General features: G+C 58.2%; 1 protein-coding gene across 1 annotated transcript; it reads right to left on the bottom strand.

The window, feature by feature from the left end:
- Positions 1-5,711: 5,711 nt before the first annotated feature.
- On the bottom strand, positions 5,712-19,957 carry DAPK3 (death associated protein kinase 3). Its single transcript, XM_038567778.1, has 9 exons — positions 19,838-19,957; positions 18,893-19,032; positions 13,491-13,851; positions 13,124-13,253; positions 12,788-12,836; positions 12,077-12,103; positions 9,149-9,301; positions 8,391-8,436; positions 5,712-7,980 (listed from the first exon to the last, which is right to left on the bottom strand). Exons 2-9 carry the CDS (start codon positions 18,952-18,954, stop codon positions 7,444-7,446), a joined length of 1,365 nt encoding a protein of 454 aa, XP_038423706.1. The 5' UTR covers positions 18,955-19,032; positions 19,838-19,957; the 3' UTR covers positions 5,712-7,443.
- Between the last annotated feature and the right edge of the window lie 78 nt (positions 19,958-20,035).

Raw genomic sequence — 20,035 nt, 5'->3', positions numbered from 1 at the left:
GGGAGGTCTGTTCCTTTTGTCCACTTCTCCGAGGTGTGGCGGGGCGGGCGCACCGGCCTGAAGCCCCCGCCCGAAGCCCCCGCCCGGCAACCTCGGGCAACCTTGGGTGGCCTCAGGTGACCCCCCAGCCCTCTCTGGAATCAAACCTAGCCAGCAGGTAACAGTAGTAACAATTTAATAATCATATACCTGTTCTTATTACTCTTCCGCCCGCTGTCCCCACCCCACCAAGTCCCTCGTGACCCTGAGGGGGTTCTTGAAGCCTGACCCCTTCACTCATAAATGCATGCGGTCGCTCATCTGCTGGCACTGGGGGTCCTGCAGGGTCCCCGCTCCTGCACACTGCTCCCGGCCTGGGGGTGGGGAGCTCGACCCAGGGCCTCCGTGGGGACCAGGATGAGGGGCCGGGTGCTGCTCTGGAAAGAAGGGTCCTCTCTGATGGGAGACCCGATGGGGAAGCAGCAGGCAGCAGGCAGCCGGGGGTGGGGGGTGGCGTCCGGGGCAGAGGGCCCCGCCGGGCACAGGGCTGGGGGCTGGGTCAGCGGCCCGGGTGCCTTAGTGGGACCAAGAGCTCACTGAGGACCTAGCCTCTCTCTCCCTCTTCTAAATTTACCATTAGTGGCGTGTAGAACATTCACGACACTGTGCACCTGTCAGTACTATCTAGTTCCGGAACATTCCATCTCCACCAAAGGGAAAGCCTGTCCCCACGAGCAGTCGCCCCCAGGCCCTGGCACCCACTAACCTACTTTTTTCTCTCTCTGTGGATTTGCCTGTTCTGGACGTTTCACACAAAGGGAATCCAACACTCTGTGGCAGGATGGTCGCTCTTCGTGACCTGTGGACTGTTTGGGGATAGGCAGGTCGCGTTGTGTGCCAGGTGAGCTGACGCCAAGCGGCAGGCGGCCTCCCAGAGGTGCCCTGCCAGGGCCCCCGTCGGGGACGTCCCTGTCCCCCGTGGTCTGGGCTTCAGGCCCCACAAGGAGGCTCCCAGGAAGCTCTGGCCACTGAAACTGGGGCGGAGGCCATCCCCCCTCCCCCGCACCAGCTCCCTGCCCGCCTGCCAGCCAGGCGCCTGGGGGAGCTCAGGGGTCACAGTCCAGCTCAGAAACTGAGGCCCACAAGGGGCTGTAGGTGGGAGGAGAAGAGGTTGGGCCACTTGCTCCCTCTGTCCCCGGTGGCTGCCTTCCATGCGAGGGTCACACCCCCGGTGACCTCTCCGAACCTCTGAACCAGGTCAGTCCCGCTGTGGCCGAGCAGGGAGTCCTTAATGACCAACCAACCGGATGACACGTGTTCAGTCTCCCTGGGGTGTCTGGGCCACTGCGGTCCTGCCAGCAGAACCAGGGGACACACAGGGCAGCCCCAGAGGAGGATGTCAGGGCAGGGGAAGGGCAGCACCTGCTCGGGCTTTGTGCGAAGCTGCCTCTGGTCACACGTAGACAGGGAGTGTCAGAGAGAGCCAGAGCCAGACAGTCGCTGGGGCGGAAGAAGAGGCTGCGCTCAGCGTCCACTGCAGGCGGGAGAAGCCCTAGGTGTCGCGTGGGGGGGGACACGGGCGCGTTACAGCCAAAGGGAGGCGGCTCGGTGGACAGAGGTCGCTGTCAGGAGACACAGGGGTATGGGGGGAGGGGGGCTGCACAATCTGACTTTCCCAGTCTCAGCACCAGAAGTCCTGTGTCATGGAGAACCAGGCACGCGGGGATGCCGGTCACCGTATGCGTGCCCCCCACCACCCCGGGGCCACAGATGAGAGGTAGGAAGGCCTGCGGGTCACGGTCAGGAGGGCCTGGGCCCCCGAGCCCACCCACCACCCATGAGCCATGCAGCTAACAGCTCAGGACCCTGCGTCCCTGTACACTTGGGCCAGATTTGAATCTGTCAGGGCACTTAAAACGAAACAAAAATCAAAACCAAAAGACACTCTTATGAATTCAGTCGTGCCCCCCCCCACCCCGCCACCAAAGGTTCATACACTGGAGCCCCAATATCCCAGGACCTCAGAATGTGACTGTATTTGGAGGTGGTTCAGTTAAGGTGAGGCCACGAGGCGGGGGGCCTGGCTGGCTCAGCACGTGGAGCATGGGACTCCTGATTTCAGGTCGTGAGTTCAAGCCCCATGCAGGGTGTAGAAATGACTTAAAAATAGTATCTTTAGGGATCCCTGGGTGGCGCAGCGGTTTGGCACCTGCCTTTGGCCTAGGGCGCGATCCTGGAGACCCAGGATCGATTCCCACATCGGGCTCCCGGTGCATGGAGCCTGCTTCTCCCTCTGCCTGTGTCTCTGCCTCTCCTTCTCTCTCTGTGACTATCATAAATAAATAAAAATTAAAAAATATATATTAAAAAAAAAATAGTATCTTTAAAAGAAAAAATGAGGTTGGGGCGCCTGGGCAGCTCAGTCAGCTAAGCGTCTGACTCTTGGTTTTGGCTCAGGTTGTGGTCTCGGGGTCATAAGAGGGGAGAGCTGCGTCGGGCCCTGCTCAGCACACAGTCTGCGTCTCCCTCTGCCCCTCCCTGTGCTCATGTGCTCACTCTCTTCTCTCTCTCTCAAAATAAATAAATCTTTAAAAAATAAATGATGTCACAAGGGTGGGTGGGCCCTAACCCAACATGACCTGTGTCCTTACAGGAGAGCAGCTCAGAACGGAGGGGGGCACCATGAGAAGACGTGGGGAGGAGACGGCCTTCTCCCGCAGGGCGGCAGGGGCAGCAAGGGGCAGCAGGGAGGACAGGGGCTGGCGGGGCACAGAGGGAACGCTGAGCCTTTGCAGGGCTTTCTGGCGGCAACTAGTCCACAGGGGCTCCTGCAAGTCCTGAGCACACGGTGCATGTGCTCCTGAATGCTGGACAGGTGTCTAGCAGCTGTCTGTCCGCTCCCTACGCTCCCAGAGCCGGCCTAAATAACAGGGGTTGCCCTGGTTATTAATAGCAGCACCGAGTGTGGTAGGGAACCCGGCGGCTGAGGGCTTGGCCAGCCCAGGCCTCCTCCCTGACACCTGCTCACAACCCCAGGCCAGGGCACAGGGTACAGGGCATGCGGCCTGCCGCTGACCTACAGCAAGGTGGCAGCACCCACGGACACAGTGTGGTGTGGGAATTCCTACATCCGACACCCCCGCCAACCTAACAGGACTTGTGCTTAGGGGGTGCCTGTTGTGCTGACCACCTTTCCTCCACCCCTCACTGCCCGCCTGGGAGATACCCTAAGGCAGGGCCGACATGGCAAAGGGAGGAGGTGTGTCTGCCATGAGCCCAGAGCCTGATGAGGCTGTGCTCAAGCCCGTCAGAGACCCTGTCCCTGGGAAGCAGGGGGGACTGACCCCCCCGCCCCCCCTCCGGCTCCCACCACCTCCTGTTTCTGTGGATGGGCCTCCTCTGGGGACCTCCTGGGAGTGGGGTCCTGCAGGAGGTGTCCTTTTGGGTCTGGGTCCCCTCCCTGAGCCCGGTGTCCTTGGGGTCCATCCACGTGGGGACAGGTGTCAGGGTCCCTTTCTAAGGCTGGGTCGTATTCCAGTGCGTGGACAGACACCATGTTCTTCGTCCATTCATCTGTCAATGGACACTTGGGTTGTGTCCACCTTTGGCTACCGTGACCTGCATTGAAGCACGTATCTTGACCCATTTAATCCTCAAAACCAACCGAAGGTTGATTCTGTTCTGGACATTTCACAGAGGGGGACACTGAGCCACGGAGACGTGAAATGACCTGTGCACAGCCGCAGAGCGCCGAACGCGAGCCGCGACTCTGGAGCTGGGCGGTGTGGCTCCGGTCATGACTGAGATGCCTGTGCCCATCCCTGTGCCCACCCCCGCGCCCTCTCCGCAGCCCGTGTCGGGGCTGCATGCGGGGAGAACCCAACCCGCCCCGGGGATGCCCACAGTGGTGGCCTCGCCTGCTCAGACTCGGCTGCCACCAGCTTCGACATCTCCGAGAACACCGCACTACAGGATTACAAAGCCCTCTCCGAGCTCCCACCGGACCCTCACGGCGTTGGTGGGGAAGGGGGATCACCACCATTGTGCACTTGGGCGTTGTTTGCAGGAGGGGGTAACGCACCTGAGGTCCCTCTGCAATTGCTGAGCTTTGTTTTGAGACAAACACGAAGCTTTACACCCTTCCCTCCAATGAGCTTCACACACACTGCAGCCCAAATCGGGGCCAACCTAGGGGCAGCTCTGCCCGGATTCCTGCCTGGAGGAGGAATGCAATCCACGGCTCCCATAGTCCATCCTTCCAACACACCCCGGGAAACCGGCATGATGACACCCCCACTTCGCACAAGGCGAAACCAGACGGCAGGAGCCCTCACCCCGCACACATGCTCCATGGTCCATTCCACTCCGAAGGAAGATGCCGGCCCAGCACTAACACGCGTCCCAATCACAACCCCTTAAAGAGGGGACGAAGGCTCAACAAGCAGTGTGGCCGCAGAGGACATGAGCAGAAGGTCAACTGTTCAGGAAGCACACAGGTGGCTGTGGCTCACCTTCCTCAGTGTATCCGTCAGCTACTGCCGTGTAACACAGGACCGCGCATGGTGGCCTGAAACGACGCACGTTCTCCCCAGTGTCTGTGGGCCTGGAGTGCAGGCACGGCTTACCTGGGCCTCTGCTCAGCGCCCCTTGATCCAGGCCTGGGTCTTAGCTCTCGGCTCCACTGGGGAAGGGTCTGCTTCTGGGACCATTCGTGCGGTTGGTGGGCTTTACGCCTTGCTGGCTGTTCCCCACCACCTGGGCCTCCGGCGTGGCAGCTCCCTTCATCTAAGCAGGCGAGGGAGTCAGCTAGCAAGATGGGAGCCACAGTCCTACGTGGCCTAAGGAGGGAAGTGACCCCCATCACCTCTGCTGTATTGTTGGTTAGGACCCACCTGGGGACCAGCCTCCTCTCAGGGGGCAAAGCTCCATGGAGGTGAGCTCAGAGTCCGTGGGCCAATGTCCAAGTAACTATATTAGCTCCACGGGCTCTGCTAAATGCCTGCACGGGCCAGACACCCTGGCTCGTGCCCTGGTGGCCCAAGGTGGCTCCTCAGGCCCTCAAATGGTGGAATGAGGAAGCAGGGGCTGAGCTGTGTGAAGCCACCCAAGATAACCCAGGTGGGAGGGGTGGAACCAAATTGTTTCCAAGGCCAGGACACCTGCCCGTTACCCTTAGTAGACGCAGGGAATCTAGGCCTGCAGCGTGGCCGACCCTGGATACTGAGCAGGTGGGTGGAAGTCCGAAGTGGATTCCCGTTCCTACCCAACCTCAGAGCAGCTGGAGATATGCCTACTCCCTCCTCTCCCGCATCAGGACAGACATGGTCTCAAGCTCCCGCCAACGCCTCCCGTTGCCCACCACAGTGCCCAGAAGGTGCGAGAACGGCTCAGCACTGGCTGGAGGCTGGACAGGTGCTGTCTACCGGCCCCTGGGGCCCCATGTGGTCTGGAGTTTACTGACCCCACACACATCTGGGCGCCCCTCGCCCACAGCTGGCCCACTGCTCTTTGCGGTGTGACATATAGCAGAATTGGTTGCTCGGTCATCATCCTAAAGGACCTGACAGCTGGACACCATATGCGGGCCAGACCGGGTCCTGGGCTGCACAATCCAGCTGCAGAGAACAGTTGGGGACAAAGGGAGAAGACCCGAGGTCTGAGCAAAGAGCTGAAATTTACTGAAATGCCAAACTTGAAGTTGCTAACCAGGAAGAGATTAAAAGGGAGAAATGTTATGGTACCTCAGATCTCAAATTTTTAAAATTAAAATGCAAAGACAAGACGAACAAGGAGAAATGTGCCCTGAGGTGTATGGGATGAGGCAACAAAATGATGGCTGGGGGCTCCCAGGAAGGAAGTAGGAGGGCTTCTTCCTGGAACATTCCAGACCCGGGGGCTGCACAGAACAGCAGCAGGGGCGATGAGAGCGCCGCTCACATCCCTCCCAAGAAGATGGGGTGGCCCAAGCTGGGGCCCAACGTGGGCAGGGGAGCCTGTGTGTAGCCTGGTAGTGTGTGACGCAGGACAAATGGACAGGAAACCCCTCTGACTTCACCCTGGCTGCCTGGAAGCTTCTGGTTCATTACAAGGAAATGAGACCAGTCCAACCCCAAGATCACGCAGCCTGCAGCCCCCATGATGCCCTCTTCTTCCCAAGCACAGGGGCAGCAGCGGGGAGAAGAGACGGGCCAACCTGGCGAGGCCCCGGCAGCGGGTAACCACAAGGCTGGCTGCCCCTGCCCGGCCTCACAACACACACAGCTGCATGTCGGGGAAGTGGGGCTTTATTTCCCTTAGGCTTGCGGCACACATGCAAATGGGTACAGCTGAGCTCGTGGAGGGGTACACAGTGGCTCCTGACCCAGCCCTGCAGACAGGCCTAGCACATGGGGGGACACCTCTGTCTGACCTCGCAGCCGGGTCCTGAGGTCCTGGCCAGTCCCACTGCCCGGTTCCTCCCTGCACTCGGCCCAGGTTGGCTTCTGCCTGGAGAACTCCTCCAGGGCCATGGGAGGGCTGCACAGATGTCACTCGCTTAACCCGACCTGCCACAGGGAACGTGCGCAGAGCACTTCACGTTCAGGTGAAGCCCAGACCTTAGGGCACCTTCTCTGCCACGTGACCCTGCTCGAGGGCGGCACCTAGTGGCGGCGATAGTGCTGCCCACTGCAACCCCTCCACTCCTCTCTGTCGGGGGCATCAGGCCCTGCGTGGGGCGGTGAGGGGCAGCAGGGGGACAGGGACTGGTGGGGCACACAGGGGACGCTGAGCCTTTGCAGGGCTTTCTGGGGGCAACTAGTCCACAGGGGTTCCCGCAAGCCCTGAGGTGAAAAGGGAGCACTGGAACAGGGACTGAGGCTGGGGCGTGAGGTCGGGGCGGGGGGGGGGGGGGGGGGGGGCGTCCTCCACATGCACGGAGGCCACAGGTGCTGCAGAGGAGCGTGCAGCCCAGACGGCTCCTCTTCCCACCCAGGGCTCCCTGGGCTTCTGCAGCAGGGCACCATGCCTGGTAACACAACCCCCAGGACCCACTCCAAACTGACGGCTTGAGGGCTAGGCCATCTCCACTCTGGCCCTGGTGCCAGCTCAGACCTTGGGGTGCAGTCAGGATGGGGGATGGCGGGGTCCCCACGAGAGACCCCAGGGGAGCTGCCTCCCATGGCTAGAAGAGGTGGGACTTTGGTGCCCAGCAGAGGCAGGGGAGGCCCCTCTGATTCTAAGCCCTGGATCCTCAGCAAGGCTCCCAACACAGGCCCAGCACAAGGCGGTGTCCCCGCCAGCCCAGAGTTCCCCAGGTGGTGCTGCCCCAGAAGCCCCAGAGTTGCCAAAGCCGGAGGCCAGAGGAGCTCAGCCGGCAAAGGTAGCACTGAGTTCCCAACCCCCACCCCCGAGAGCACATCCCAGTGTGGCGCCACTCCCGCCAGAGCCCAGGAGCAGGGTGAAAGGTGCCTCGGCCACGCGGCCCTAGCGTAGGCCACACTCCACCCCCTGCAGCTTCTCCTGCTCCATGGCGCGCACCAGATCCTGCACGAAGCGCATCTCGGAGGCCACCTGCTTTGCCAGGGCCTCGTAGCGGTTCTCGAGGCGGCTGAAGCGCCGCTTGAGCCCACTGGCCCCCAGCAGGGCGCCCTTGGCCTCCTCCTGGGCCTGCCGCTGCAACGCCTCCGTCTTGTGCAGCTCCTGGCGCAGCCGCCGCAGGTCCTGGCCGATGCTCTCGTTCTCCTCCCTGTACCAGGCCTCCTTCTCCTCGTAGATGGCCGTCAGCGCCTCGATGTCCTCGTGGAAGAGGCGCCGGCTGTGCTCCAGCCCCCGCAGACCCTCCTCTGCCGCCGCCACCTCCTCTAGCACCTTGGAGAAGCGCTCAAAGTTGACATAGGTGTTGTTGGGGGGCATGCTCGAGTGGGACTTGATGGTGTACTCCTTGAGGCGTGCCGTCTTCAGGCGCCGCCGCTCGGGCTTCCGGCCACTGTCTTCACGCCGCACGTTCCGCCGCCGGATCGCCTGTGGAGAGAGGCCCAGGGCCTGGAGCAGGGGGCGGAGGCGGCCACTGAGGGCCACATCCCACCCTCCACCAGCTTTCCCGGACAAAGTTTCATCAGCACGGGGCCACCTTGCCCGTTCAGGCAGGGTATGCGTGGCTCTGGCACCAGAGACCGCAGAGAGGAAAACACAAGACTCTCCGGCCCTTTACTGCTGCCCCTGGCAGACGTCACCCATTCTAGGAGTTTCTGTGGGAGGGTGCCCTGCTGTGTGCAAATGGGCTGAAGAGCCAGCCAGCATCACAGGGAGCCGGCACCAGCACCACCTCAGGCGCACCCCATGTCCTCTGCCACCCAGGCCCACTCCCCTGGGTCCCTCCCTCCCTTGTCACACATGGCATCCTTGAATGGGAGCAGCCCCGCCCACCTCACCTTGATCCAGGAATGCTCCAGGCTCTGGGCGATGGTCATTCTTCTCCTGTAAGAGCCCCCCACCCTGGTTAGTCGCACACATTCCACGTGCTCTCTCCTCCCACAAGGCTGGTGGGGAACCGAGCAGAGATCAGGGAAGGGTTTTCCAGGCTCTCCCTGGCACTTCTGCTCTCCACCCCCACCTTAAAGGACTCCCACATGTGGGCCCCTAGGGACTCCCCTCTGGCCTGGGAACAAGTCCCTGAAATGACCTTGAAACCACCTGTGCCCTCCAGAGCATCTGCCCTGCTCAGCCAGACACAGGCCCTGGGGCCTTCCATGCTTTCTCAGAGGTTTTGTGAATCAGGGCAAGACCTAACGCTGGGTCTTGCCAACTCGGGAGCCCACAGGAGGGACCAGGTAAGTAGCAGGAATGGGTGGCTGCACCAGGGCAAGACTGTCACCAACAGGAGCCCCTCTCCAGGAGTGAGGGCTCTGTGACACCAGAAGTTTTAGGTTTTCCTAGGAAAAAAACCCAGGAATCTGGAATTTCACATGAAAATTATCTTAAACAAACAAACAAAAAATTATCTTAAACATCAGCAAGGACTTAACAGCTCTTAAAGAGACACAGCGGAAGCCAAGCTAAGCACACTGCCACCCCAACCCCCAGGTATGTGGAGGGGACTGCATGGAGGCCCGTGCTCCTGGGGGACCCAGCAGCCTTCCCTGACAGCCCCCTGCCCCCCCACCCTCTCAGCCCGGCCTGGCGCTCCTACTTGGGGTCCTTGACAAGCAGGCGGCGGATGAAGTCCTTGGCCAGCTCGCTGGTGTTGCTGAAATACTCCTCGTCAAAGTCGTAGTTCACAGCCGAGATGTTGGTCAGGGTCTCCTGCTTGGTCTCACCCAGGAATGGGGAGGCGCCGCTCAGGCTGGAAGGCAGACACAGGGCTCAGCGGCCCCTGCGCTCGCTCCACAAACAGGCCACTGCCTGGGCTCCCAGCGGCTCTGCCCTGCCACCTCGGGGGGCCGAACACAGAGGAAAGCAGACGCCGGGCCCTGGGTGTCCCCCACATCCCCTGTTACTTGCACTCAACCAGCCCGTAACCTTCCACCAGAAAGCACAAAATCTTCCCCCCTGGCCACTGATGGGCACTGAAGAGTGGGCAAATGTCCCTAAGGAAGCTTGAAGCACCCGTCCTAAACATTTAGTGATCACGGGGAAAGCTGTTGACTTCCCAGAAGGGTACCCTGGCTGACGTCAGCACTCGGCCAGGGTGCACATCACCAGAGATGACACAAGGACGTCGTGTGCCATCCTGATGGTGCTTGGGGGCCACACTACCATCTCGTGAGGCTCTGGGCACGTGGCACTGTGACAATAACAATTACACTTCCGGTCCTCACCCCAGTCCTCAGGCACAGAGCTCCCATAAGCCTCGCGCTTTCCTAAATGCTACCAACTAAGAAAGTGGCAACAACTGTTCTGACATTCGGTCTCTATCCTCGGTTTCTGAAGCGGCTGCAGGGTGATGAGATGAGAAGAGCCTTTTGCCGACCATCAAGAGCGCCTTTCAACCACACCAGAGTTTATGTGAACAAGGCGACTTCTGGAAGTCACCCCAGATGACCCTGGGATGGGGCTGGTGGTTGGAGGAAGCAGCCATGAGATTAACAGGATGGAACCGCTGGCCCCACCCCTGACCTCTGGGGCAAGAAGAGGGGCCAGAGATTGATTCCATCACCAACAACTTAATCATGCCTACACAATGGAACATCCATAAAATCCCTCAATGAAAGGGCTTGAAGTTTCCAGGCTGAATGTCCCCACGTGTGGAGAAGAGGGTGCACCCCCAAGTCCACGGAGACAGAAACTCCTGCGCTTGAAGCCCTCCCAGACCTTACCCTACTACGTGCCTCCTCATCTGGCCTTTCATCCATATCTACGGTCTTCATAATTAACTGGTACCAGAAAGCACACTGTTCTGAGTTCTGTGAGCCCCTCCAGCAAGCTCTCCAGGTCGAGGGGGTCAAGGGAGCCTCTGATCTGATAACCTGGCCTGTGGCTGGTGGCAGAACTGGGACCAATCCCTGAGCCACCTCCAGGCTGACGGCGCCAGAAGTGAGGGACGCTGCGGGATGCGATCCAGGGTGGGGTCCTGGACCACAAAGAGGCAAGAGCAGGAAAACTCTGGGATTCTACTTGCTAGTGTTGTACTGGGCTCATTTCTTGGTGTTGACAGATGCTCTTTAGGGCACTAACGCTGGGACGCTGGGTGAGACACACAGGAATTCTGTACTGGCTCTGTAGCTCCTCTGTAAACCTCAATCTTTATTTTTTTTAAGATTTTATTTATTCATTCATTCATTCATTCATTCATAGAGACAGAGAGAGAGGCAGAGACACAGGCAGAGGGAGAAGCAGGCACCATACAGAGAGCCCGATGCGGGACTCGATCCCGGGTCTCCAGGATCACGCCCCGGGCTGCAGGCGGCGCTAAACCGCTGCGTCACCGGGGCTGCCCAACCTCAATCTTTAAAAACAAAAACTGGGAAAAAAAAAAAAAAAAAAAAAAAAAAAAACTGGGGATCCCTGGGTGGCGCAGCAGTTTGGCACCTGCCTTTGGCTCAGGGCGCGATCCTGGAGATCCGGGATCGAATCCCACATCGGGCTCTCGGTGCATGGAGCCTGCTTCTCCCTCTGCCTGTGTCTCTGGCTCTCTCTCTCTCTCTGTGTGACTATCATAAATAAATAAAAATTAAAAATAAATAAATAAATAAATAAATAAATAAATAAATAAATAAATAATAAAAACAAAAACTGACCTAATAAAAACCTGTCTTAACAAACCTTTAGAGTGTATCGCTCTACCATCTGACAAGGGAAGAAAAAGCAGTGGGAGCCTGCTTGACGCAGGGATGGAGATGAGGAACAATCCAACCTGAGGGAATGGTGCCTGAGGGAATGAGGTCAGGGAAAACCACTCTGCACAGAGCAGGGCTCTCCAGGAGCCCGAGACAGGAACTGTCTTTCCCTCCTGCGCAAATCCATGCATTCTTCACTCATCCATCCACCCAACCACCCATACAACCATCCACAATCCACCCATCCATCTACCCATCCATCCACCTTTTCACCCACCCACCAGCCACCCATCCACACATCCACCCATCCATCACCCACCCACTATCCACCCATCCATCTATTCATACCCACCTATCCACTCACTCATCCACCACTCACCCACTATCCACCACCCACCATCCACCCACCTATTCACCCACCCATCCACCACCCACCATCCATCCACCTATTCACCCACCCATCCACCACTCACCCACTATCCACCACCCACCATCCATCCACCTATTCACCCACCCATCTGCTACCCACCATCCACCCATCCATCCACCCACCCATCTGCCACCCACCATCTACCCATCCAGCCATCCACCTATTTATCCACCCATTCACCTATTCACCCACCCATCTGCCACCCACCATCTACCCACCCACCCATCCAGCTATTCACCCACCCATCCAGCTATTCACCCACCCATCCACCACCTACCCATCCACCCACCAAGTTCACTGAGCACTCTGGTGGGTCAGAGCTCATAGTCCCCATCCCTGCACAGGAGCCATCCTGACCCTCCTCCTGACCCAGGGCCTCAAGAAATGCAGGAAGCATCAACCGGGAACTCACAGGATATAGGTGATGACTCCAATGCTCCTGGAGAGAACACACAAGAAGAGAAGTCAGCTCAGCAGTGGGCGGCAACACCCCAATTCTCAAAACGTCTAAATGGCTGGGGATCCAGAGTCCAGGTGGGGAAGCCAGAAGCCCATAGCCTGCTCTCCTTCCAGGGTCTGCATGGCCTCCACTAAGAGCCTTCCTCTCTCCCACTCTGGGGGTCTCAGGATTGGACGCTTGAGCTCGTCTGGCCACACCCACCTATCCAGCTCAGAGCAGGGGAGGGGTTGCAGCAGATGCAGGACTCTATGACGCCTGCTGTGCTCAAAAGTGGGCTGACACACTTTCTACAAAGGGTGAGACAATGAATATTTCACACTTTGTGGACCACAGTCTCTGTCGCTTATTTGTCTGTTTTGTTTTTAACATCACCTTAAAAACAAAACCATTCCAAGCTCACAGACCTGTTCTGGCTGGTGGGCCATTGTTTGCTGACCCCTGTTCTAAGGCAATGGTCTACCTGGCCCAGGCCCATACCCAAGAGCATCAAAACCATGAGGATGGGCTACGTCCTACCCTGTGGTTGTGGCCCGGCAGCTCCCATGGACAGTCAGGGGACTCCCAGAGGAGCAAAGGTGCTATATGCCAGGTGTGTTGTGTGCTGGGCTCAGCGCCAGCAGCCCTACCACTCCTTGCCACTCCCTGCCACTCCTTGCCACTCACCACATGTCTGCTTCCAGACCCAGGGGTTCATAGTTGACAATCTCTGGAGCTGCAGAGACAGAGAAACAGAAGGTACAGAGTCAGACGCTGGGTAGATCTAAGGCAACAATGGGGACACAGCCACAAGGAGCAGCACAGCCCACCTGCAGGTGGGGGGCAAGGCCGGCTCTGGGGGCAGCAGGCCTGACCTCATGTACCTAACACCAGGACTCGGGAAAGGAAATCTGAGTGAGGTGGACCAGATGACCAGGGGTTAGGCCTGAGGCACGCACGCAGGCCAGGAAACCTCAAACGGTCCCACAAACCCTAGCCCCAAAGCACCATGCAGCGCCATACCCACAAATTCAGGGGTGCCGAAAATGTTCTTGAACTCATTCCCCGCTTCGATCTTGTGGGCGATGCCAAAGTCGATGAGCTTGATCCGTGGGTTGGGCACGTTCTTGTCTAGCAGCATGATGTTTTCTGGCTGGGGGGTGGAGGAGGACTCTGTAGCTCTGCTGGCCCAGGGTTCCCAGGGACAGCCTCGGCTCTTCCCTGGGAACCCCTCATAGGTGGCAGGCCTGAGCTGGTCTGTCTCGACCCCTAGGCAGCAACGGGGCTGCAAGGGTGCACTCTGTGCCATAAGAGCTGGACCCCCTTCCCAGCCCCCCACCTCACCTGCCCAGTTGGTCCCCAGCTCCCTCCCTGGCCCACCAGGGCCCACCTTGAGGTCAAAGTGGGCAATGCGCTTGGAGTGCAGGTAGTGGACACCATCCAGGATCTGCTTGAGGAACTGGGTGGCCTCGTCCTCTGTCAGTGACTCCTTCTCTGCCAGGAAGTCGAAGAGCTCCCCGCCTGAGACCAGCTCCAGGATGAGCACTACGTCAGTCTTGTTCTCAAAGATGTCGTGCAGCGTGATGATGTTGGGGTGCCGGATCTCCCGTAGGATGTTCACCTCCCGCTCAATCTCCTCCCGGCTGACTCCCCGCCGGCTGGACGACAGGCGGCGCTTCTTGATGAACTTGGCCGCATACTCCTTCCCAGTCCCCTTCTGCCGGCATTTCCGCACAATCGCAAACTGGCCGCTGCGGGGACAGAGGAGTGAGTGGAGCCCTGTGAGGGACTGGGGGAGTGGAAAGGATGCAGCTTCTGAGACAGCACCTTCCGGCCCTGCCCCTCTGCCTCTTGTTGGGGGGGGGGGGGGGGGGCGGCTGTTAGGTGTGTTCAAAGCGGCCATGGTATTTCTGCACTGCAGAGGGCAAAGCAGCCCCTCGGTGTTTGCAAAAGGGAATTAAGTCCATCCCGGGGTCGGTGGAATCCCACACAGCCAGGAGAAAGCAGCAGACTGGGAGACAAACTGAGGACCTGCTCGGGGCAAGATGGGCTTGCTTACAAAGGCCTGTGCAGTGGGCAGGAGGCCTGAGGGCTCGCCACCATGTCAGAGAAGGGGTGGAGGCTCAGGGCAGCCAAGAGCGGCTTTTACTTTTACGTAACACAATTCTAGACTGATTTATCTTTCCCTGGTCTATTTCATCATTTTTAAAAACCTAAGAAAAAAGAAAAAAAGCCACTGACTTCAAAGGGGCTTCTTATTCAACTGGCTGAGTGAGAGGAACACACCCATTTTCAAACTGACAGAGGATGGGGACCGGAGCCCACACCCATGGAAACGGGCTACTGGTTCCCCAAGAGCTTAGACACTGTTTCCATGCGCTTCTGCAATTCCCTCCAGTGTCTGCCCAAGAGAAACGACAACATAAATCCACAGAGAAGCTTCTACGCAAATCCTCAATCAGCCAGATTCACAGCAGCCTCAAGAGGGAAAGAACCAGATGTCCATCGACAGATGAACATAATGTGTCCACCATGCATGGGCCCATCCCTCTGCCGTGAATAGCAGTGAGGTGCCCAAACACACTGCCCTGGGGACAGACCCTGAGCCCACGACACTCAGGGAGGGAACGAGACACAGAAAGCCACGTGTTGAGTCCACGTGTGGGACACATCCAGAACAGGGTCATGCAAGGACAGGAGGGGGCTCGTGGGGGCTGGGGGCTGGGGGAGGGATGGGGAGTAACAGCTGATGGGGATGGGGTTCCTTTTAGGTGATGGAATATTCTGGAATTATTTAGGGTAACAGTTGCAAAACCCTGTAAATACACTAAAGATCACTAACTTGCACACTGTAAATGGGTGAACTGTACAATATGTGGATTATAGCTCAAGACAGCAGTTATTAAAAGCGAAAGAAAAAAAAAGCGAAAGAGAGAGAAATCCTATTTACTGCACTCCAGGGAGCTGTCCAACGTCCCAATTATTTTGCTATCCAGGAACTTAGTTATATTAACTTACTTTAACTCAAGAGTTGGCTGAAAAAGGCCAGACAGTAAATATTTTTAGCCCTATGGGCCATGTGGTTTCTGTCATAATTCTTGTGTGTTTTTACAACCTTTGAAAAAATAAAAAAACATTCCAGGTTCACAGGCAGGCAGGGCCACACTAGGCTGGGGCTGGATTTGCCCACAGGCCGTAGTCTGCTGACTCCACATGCACAGGAACCAATTCCAAGACAAAGCACGTGCTCCACAAAGAAAATTTTAAGACACCACCAGGGATCCAGAGAAAAGATGATATGACCTGTCGGGGAACTGAAGGAGAGGGCGTAACGGGAGGAAGGAAGGGCAGAGACTGGGAAGGTGGGTGTCCGGGCAGGCTCTCTGACGCTGGGGATGGCAGAGGGAAGACAGGCCAGGCAGGAGCCCAAGAACAGAGACACACAGACTAATGAGGGACGCCGTTGCCAAGCCAGCAGGGCCCCCGAAAAAGCTGAGGAACCCAACTGGGTTTGTTTGATAAGCGGACCAGGCAAAGTTCAAGGTGAGCAGGTGGGAGGTACAAAATTATTACTAACACACTGGGTTGAACGACAGCCCCCACTAAATGCCCACATGTGAATCCCCAAGACCTGTGAATATATCACCTCTCCTGGTAAAAGGGACCTTGCAGGTGGAAGCAAGTCAAGGCCACCGAGGTGGGGGTGACCCTAGGTTCCTGGGGGGCCCAGCGTGCTCACTAGGTCCTCACAAGAGGGAGGCAGAGGGTGGGAGTCCCAGAGACGAGCAGACCTTGCGCTGCTGGCAGTGAGGACAGAGGAGGGGCCTCGGGCCAGGGAGGCAGCGTAGGAGCCGGGTCTCCCTGGGGCCCTGGGGGGACCAGCCCTACAGGTCCACTACAGACTCTCGACTCCCAGACCTTTCACATAATAATTGCACACTCTTCTAGGCTGAACTGTGATCACTGACAGCAGTGACAGGAGACTCAGGCCTCGCCCCCCCCAATCCCCTGAACCTGCTACAACAGTCTCCTGGGTACATCATGCTCCTGTCCCCTCCATATCTCCACTAACTCTCCCGCCACCTGAAATGCTTTCCTTTCTCTTTTGCCTACAGCAGCCAAGCTAATTTTTCCAGGCCCACCTCCAGTCCCATGACAAACTCCTGATGGTAATGCCATTGAACGCCGAACATTCACCTCATACCAGTGGCACTGTGCTTCGAGCTAGACGTGGGGCCTCATTTTCAAATGTATGGATTATTTTTCCCTGCTTTATTCTGAGCTGAGCTAACAAATGAAGAGCAGTAATGCTCATGGAAACAGGTAAAAAGATGCTATTCTAGACTGAACTGTGTTACCCCAAAAATCCATGTTGAGGTCTTAACCCCCAGCACCTCAGAACGGGACTATCTGGAGACAGGGCCTTTAAAGAGGTGATTCAGTTAGAAAGAGCTCACAGGAGAGGCTGAACCCAATCTAATCCAAGCCCTTTTAAGAGGAGAGCAGAACAGATTTGTTCTGACAGAGGGACAGCCCTGGGAGGCCACAGGGAAAAGATGGCCATCTGTACATCAAGGAGAGGCACCTCAGAAGGAATCAGCCCCAGTGACACCCTGATCTGTGCCTCCTGCCTCCAGGCCCGGGAGAGCATAAACCTCTGGTTCGTGGCCCCCTGTCCCAAGCCAGCCCAGGTGCACACATCACTCTACCAAGGCAAAGCCAGGGTGAAAGTCCACACTTGTCGACCACAGACTAATTATTTATTTCCCAAGACTATCAATGTGAACTAGGAAGAAAGAATTCCCCAACCCCTCCCAAGCACACACACAAAGAAACTTGCTTCCAGTTCATGTGGCCCCATCCCCCTGGAACAACAAAGTGTCGCCCTGTTTTAGTCCTGGTCCTCGTTGCCACGGTGATGCTTGGCAGCTAACTCCCCAAAGACAATCAGCAACTGGCCTCAGGGAAGACCCTGCCTGCCTCTGAAACTGAGAGCTCCCTGCAGCAGCCACCTGCCACCTGCCAAAGTGCAGAGCAAGCATGGGAGAGGATGCTCTCAGGGGCAGAAGGATGCATGCTCTTCCTGACGTGCAGGGCTGCTCTTCACTGGGACCTCTAATGGGCCTGTTCCAGGGGGGCAGGCGGAAGCCTAATGTTCACCTCTGATTCCAGAATGCCTGGGCTTTGCACCCAGCAGGGCCTGGTCTCAAGGCTTGACCCCCACATGGCCTTGGACAAGTTGCTTCCCTCCTTTCAGCCTCCACTCCTGTATGAAACGGGGAGGGTAAGCACACCTGCCTCGTAGGTCCTTTCGCAGATGAACAAAACATAAAGACAGACTAGAATTCAGACGTCAAAACGACATCCGTAACTCATACAAACTGCAGCACAGTGCTCACAGTGTCCTGTCCCTTGAACCCTTCACCTCATGGTTCTCTGAGCACAACTGGGATCACCAGAGCAGTGCTGTCCAAGATGACAGGCACCAGCCACATGGTGGCCCACAGGCCAGTCCAAACCGAGATGTATTCTGAGTGTGTATCACACACCAGACCTCAAAAGCTTCATATCAAAAAGAAAGGTGGTAAAATTTTTCATTCATAATTTTTATTGTGATTACAAGCAAAATGTAATAGTTCAATCTATTGGGTTAAATAAAATATATTAAAACTATTAAAACTGACACAGCTACTACAAAACTTCAATACACTTCTTAGGTGGTGAACATCATATAGGTTGCCTGGATCCTTGTAATGGCTGCGTAATATTCCACCCACAGAGGCAGTGGTGCTGGGGGGACCACTGAAGAGGCTCCCCGCCCTTTGTTCATATACAATCCTTACAGCAACCACCCCTGTTCTTGGGTCACTGGGTTTGCATATGCATGTATTCCCGCTGAATTAATTCCTAACAGTGGAGCTGGCGAATTAAGGGGAATCTACATGGGACACTGGCTGACTTTTGCCAAGCCACCCTCAGCAGGAGAACCTAACACATTTTCAACAGTAAAGGATGAGATTGGGCAGGGGGCATGGGGGAAGAGAAGGGGACGGGGTGAGGGACCCTACATTCTCTACGACTCTATTAAGGAAATTCCTAAAGGAGAGACTTCAGAATCCCAAATGAGCCTGAAACACTTTCTCAGCCAAGGCCTGAGGCACGACTCAGTTATTTACATTCCCTTTTGGTGACATCATGGGTTGGTCAGCAGAGAACTCACCAAATAAGGTTTGAAGCTGGAGGGGGGGGTGGGGTGGGGAGGAGATGGTGACTGGCTAGTCTGAGGCAGGGTGTTCTCAGGGGACACTCAAGGCCCCGCCAGACAGGAAATCAGCTGCCTGGCTGGAATGGGAAACCTCCGCGCTTTCCCACAAGAATGCTAAACAATTGGCAGGGACGTGGGCCCAGACAGGAGGCCTCTCCTGCAAACGTGCCCGAGAATCAATCACCTCCCTCAATCAAGACAGGCTTCAACAGAGGGACAGACCTTTACCAACAAACACCGCCACCACCTACCGCTCTCATGTCACGTGCCAGGCGCTCTGGTAGGCGCTCCATGCGTTCCACTCTATTTTTCCCCGAAGGAAATGCACAGAGAAGGTCAGAGCAAGAACGTGCGGTCAGGGCCACCTGACTCCAAAGCCTAAATTCCCTCCGCCAGCACATGCCACTGACTCATTCGCGCTGGAGAGGGGAATGAAGGACAGGAGGGGGGATGCGATCTGGAAACCCCCGCAGCGCCTCTTGCTCTTGCCCATGCCCGGAGCCCTGGCGGCCACAGGCCCTGCTCACCTGCCCAGCTCCTCCCCCATCTCATAGTAGTCTTCCACGTCTTCCTGCCTGAATGTGGACATGGTGGGCGGCCTGCCTTCTGGTGCCCTCCTCTCACTGAAGGCTGGCGACAGGACCTCAGGGAGTCCCTGAGCTGTGACCTGGAGGAGACAGGGAAATAGGGAAGAAGTGAGACACCAGCCATTACTCCTAAATGGAACAACTAAGTTCCCCCAAAACTAAGTTCCCCGATCCTCGGCCAGGGCACGTGCATGTGGCGCCCGGGGTGCTTTCCTGTTATCCCGCTCGGTGACCACACCACCCAAAATGTTGGTGGCAACCCCACTGTGCCCGCTTAGCCCCGAAACCTCCCCCAGGCCCACGCCGCCGGCTCCCCTCACGCCGCCCCAGCCCTTCTCTGCCTCTCCCTCCCAGGCTTCTCCCGACCTGCTCATCCAAAGCCCCCCCTTCCTGCAAGTTCCCCCACACTCCGCACACCCTAAGCCCCGGGGCTCCGCACGCCTGCCCAACTTGCTGAGTCGGCGCGGCGCCGGCCCCCGCAGCTCCCCTCCCCCACTCCCCCCGGACCCCGGCCGTCAAGCTCGCGCCAGCCCCCGCCGCCGGCCCCTCGCCCCGGCCCCCGGCGCCCCGCCCCCGAAGGCTCCCCCGCGGAGGCCCCCACGCCGTCTCCCCCACCCGCAAAGGGCCACACCGCAGAGCCTCCTCCTCTGCCCTCTGCCCTCTGCCCCGACCCCGGGGCGAGCTCGGGGGCAGACCCCCCGCAGGTGTCTCCGAGCCCTAACCCCCGCTAGGAGCGCCCCGGAGGCCGCCACGCCCCTCGCAAGCCCCGACCAGCCCCTTCACCGGCCCGCTCAGCCCGCGGGTCCCCGGACGTGCCCCCGCGCCTCCAAGAGCCGCCCCGGCCTCCCCCGCCCGCCGCCGCCGCCGGCCGCGCCCGCTCCGCACCCTCCGCGGCCCCGCGCCCCGGCCCGCCGTCTGCCGCGCTGGCTACCGCCGCCCTCCTCAGCCCCGCCGCCTCGGCCACCGGGACGCTTCGACCCGCGTCGACGTCACCGCGTCCGCCAGTGCCCGCCCCCCGGGGGCGGTCCCCGCCGCCCATTGGCCAACGCCCCCGCCGCTCGTGACGCCCCGCCCCCGGCCGCC

The sequence above is a fragment of the Canis lupus genome, chromosome 20, assembly GCF_011100685.1.
Source record: "Canis lupus familiaris isolate Mischka breed German Shepherd chromosome 20, alternate assembly UU_Cfam_GSD_1.0, whole genome shotgun sequence".
Lineage (NCBI taxonomy): Eukaryota > Metazoa > Chordata > Mammalia > Carnivora > Canidae > Canis > Canis lupus.
Note: the sequence above shows the minus strand (reverse complement) of the source record. Positions and strands in the feature narration are given on the sequence as shown.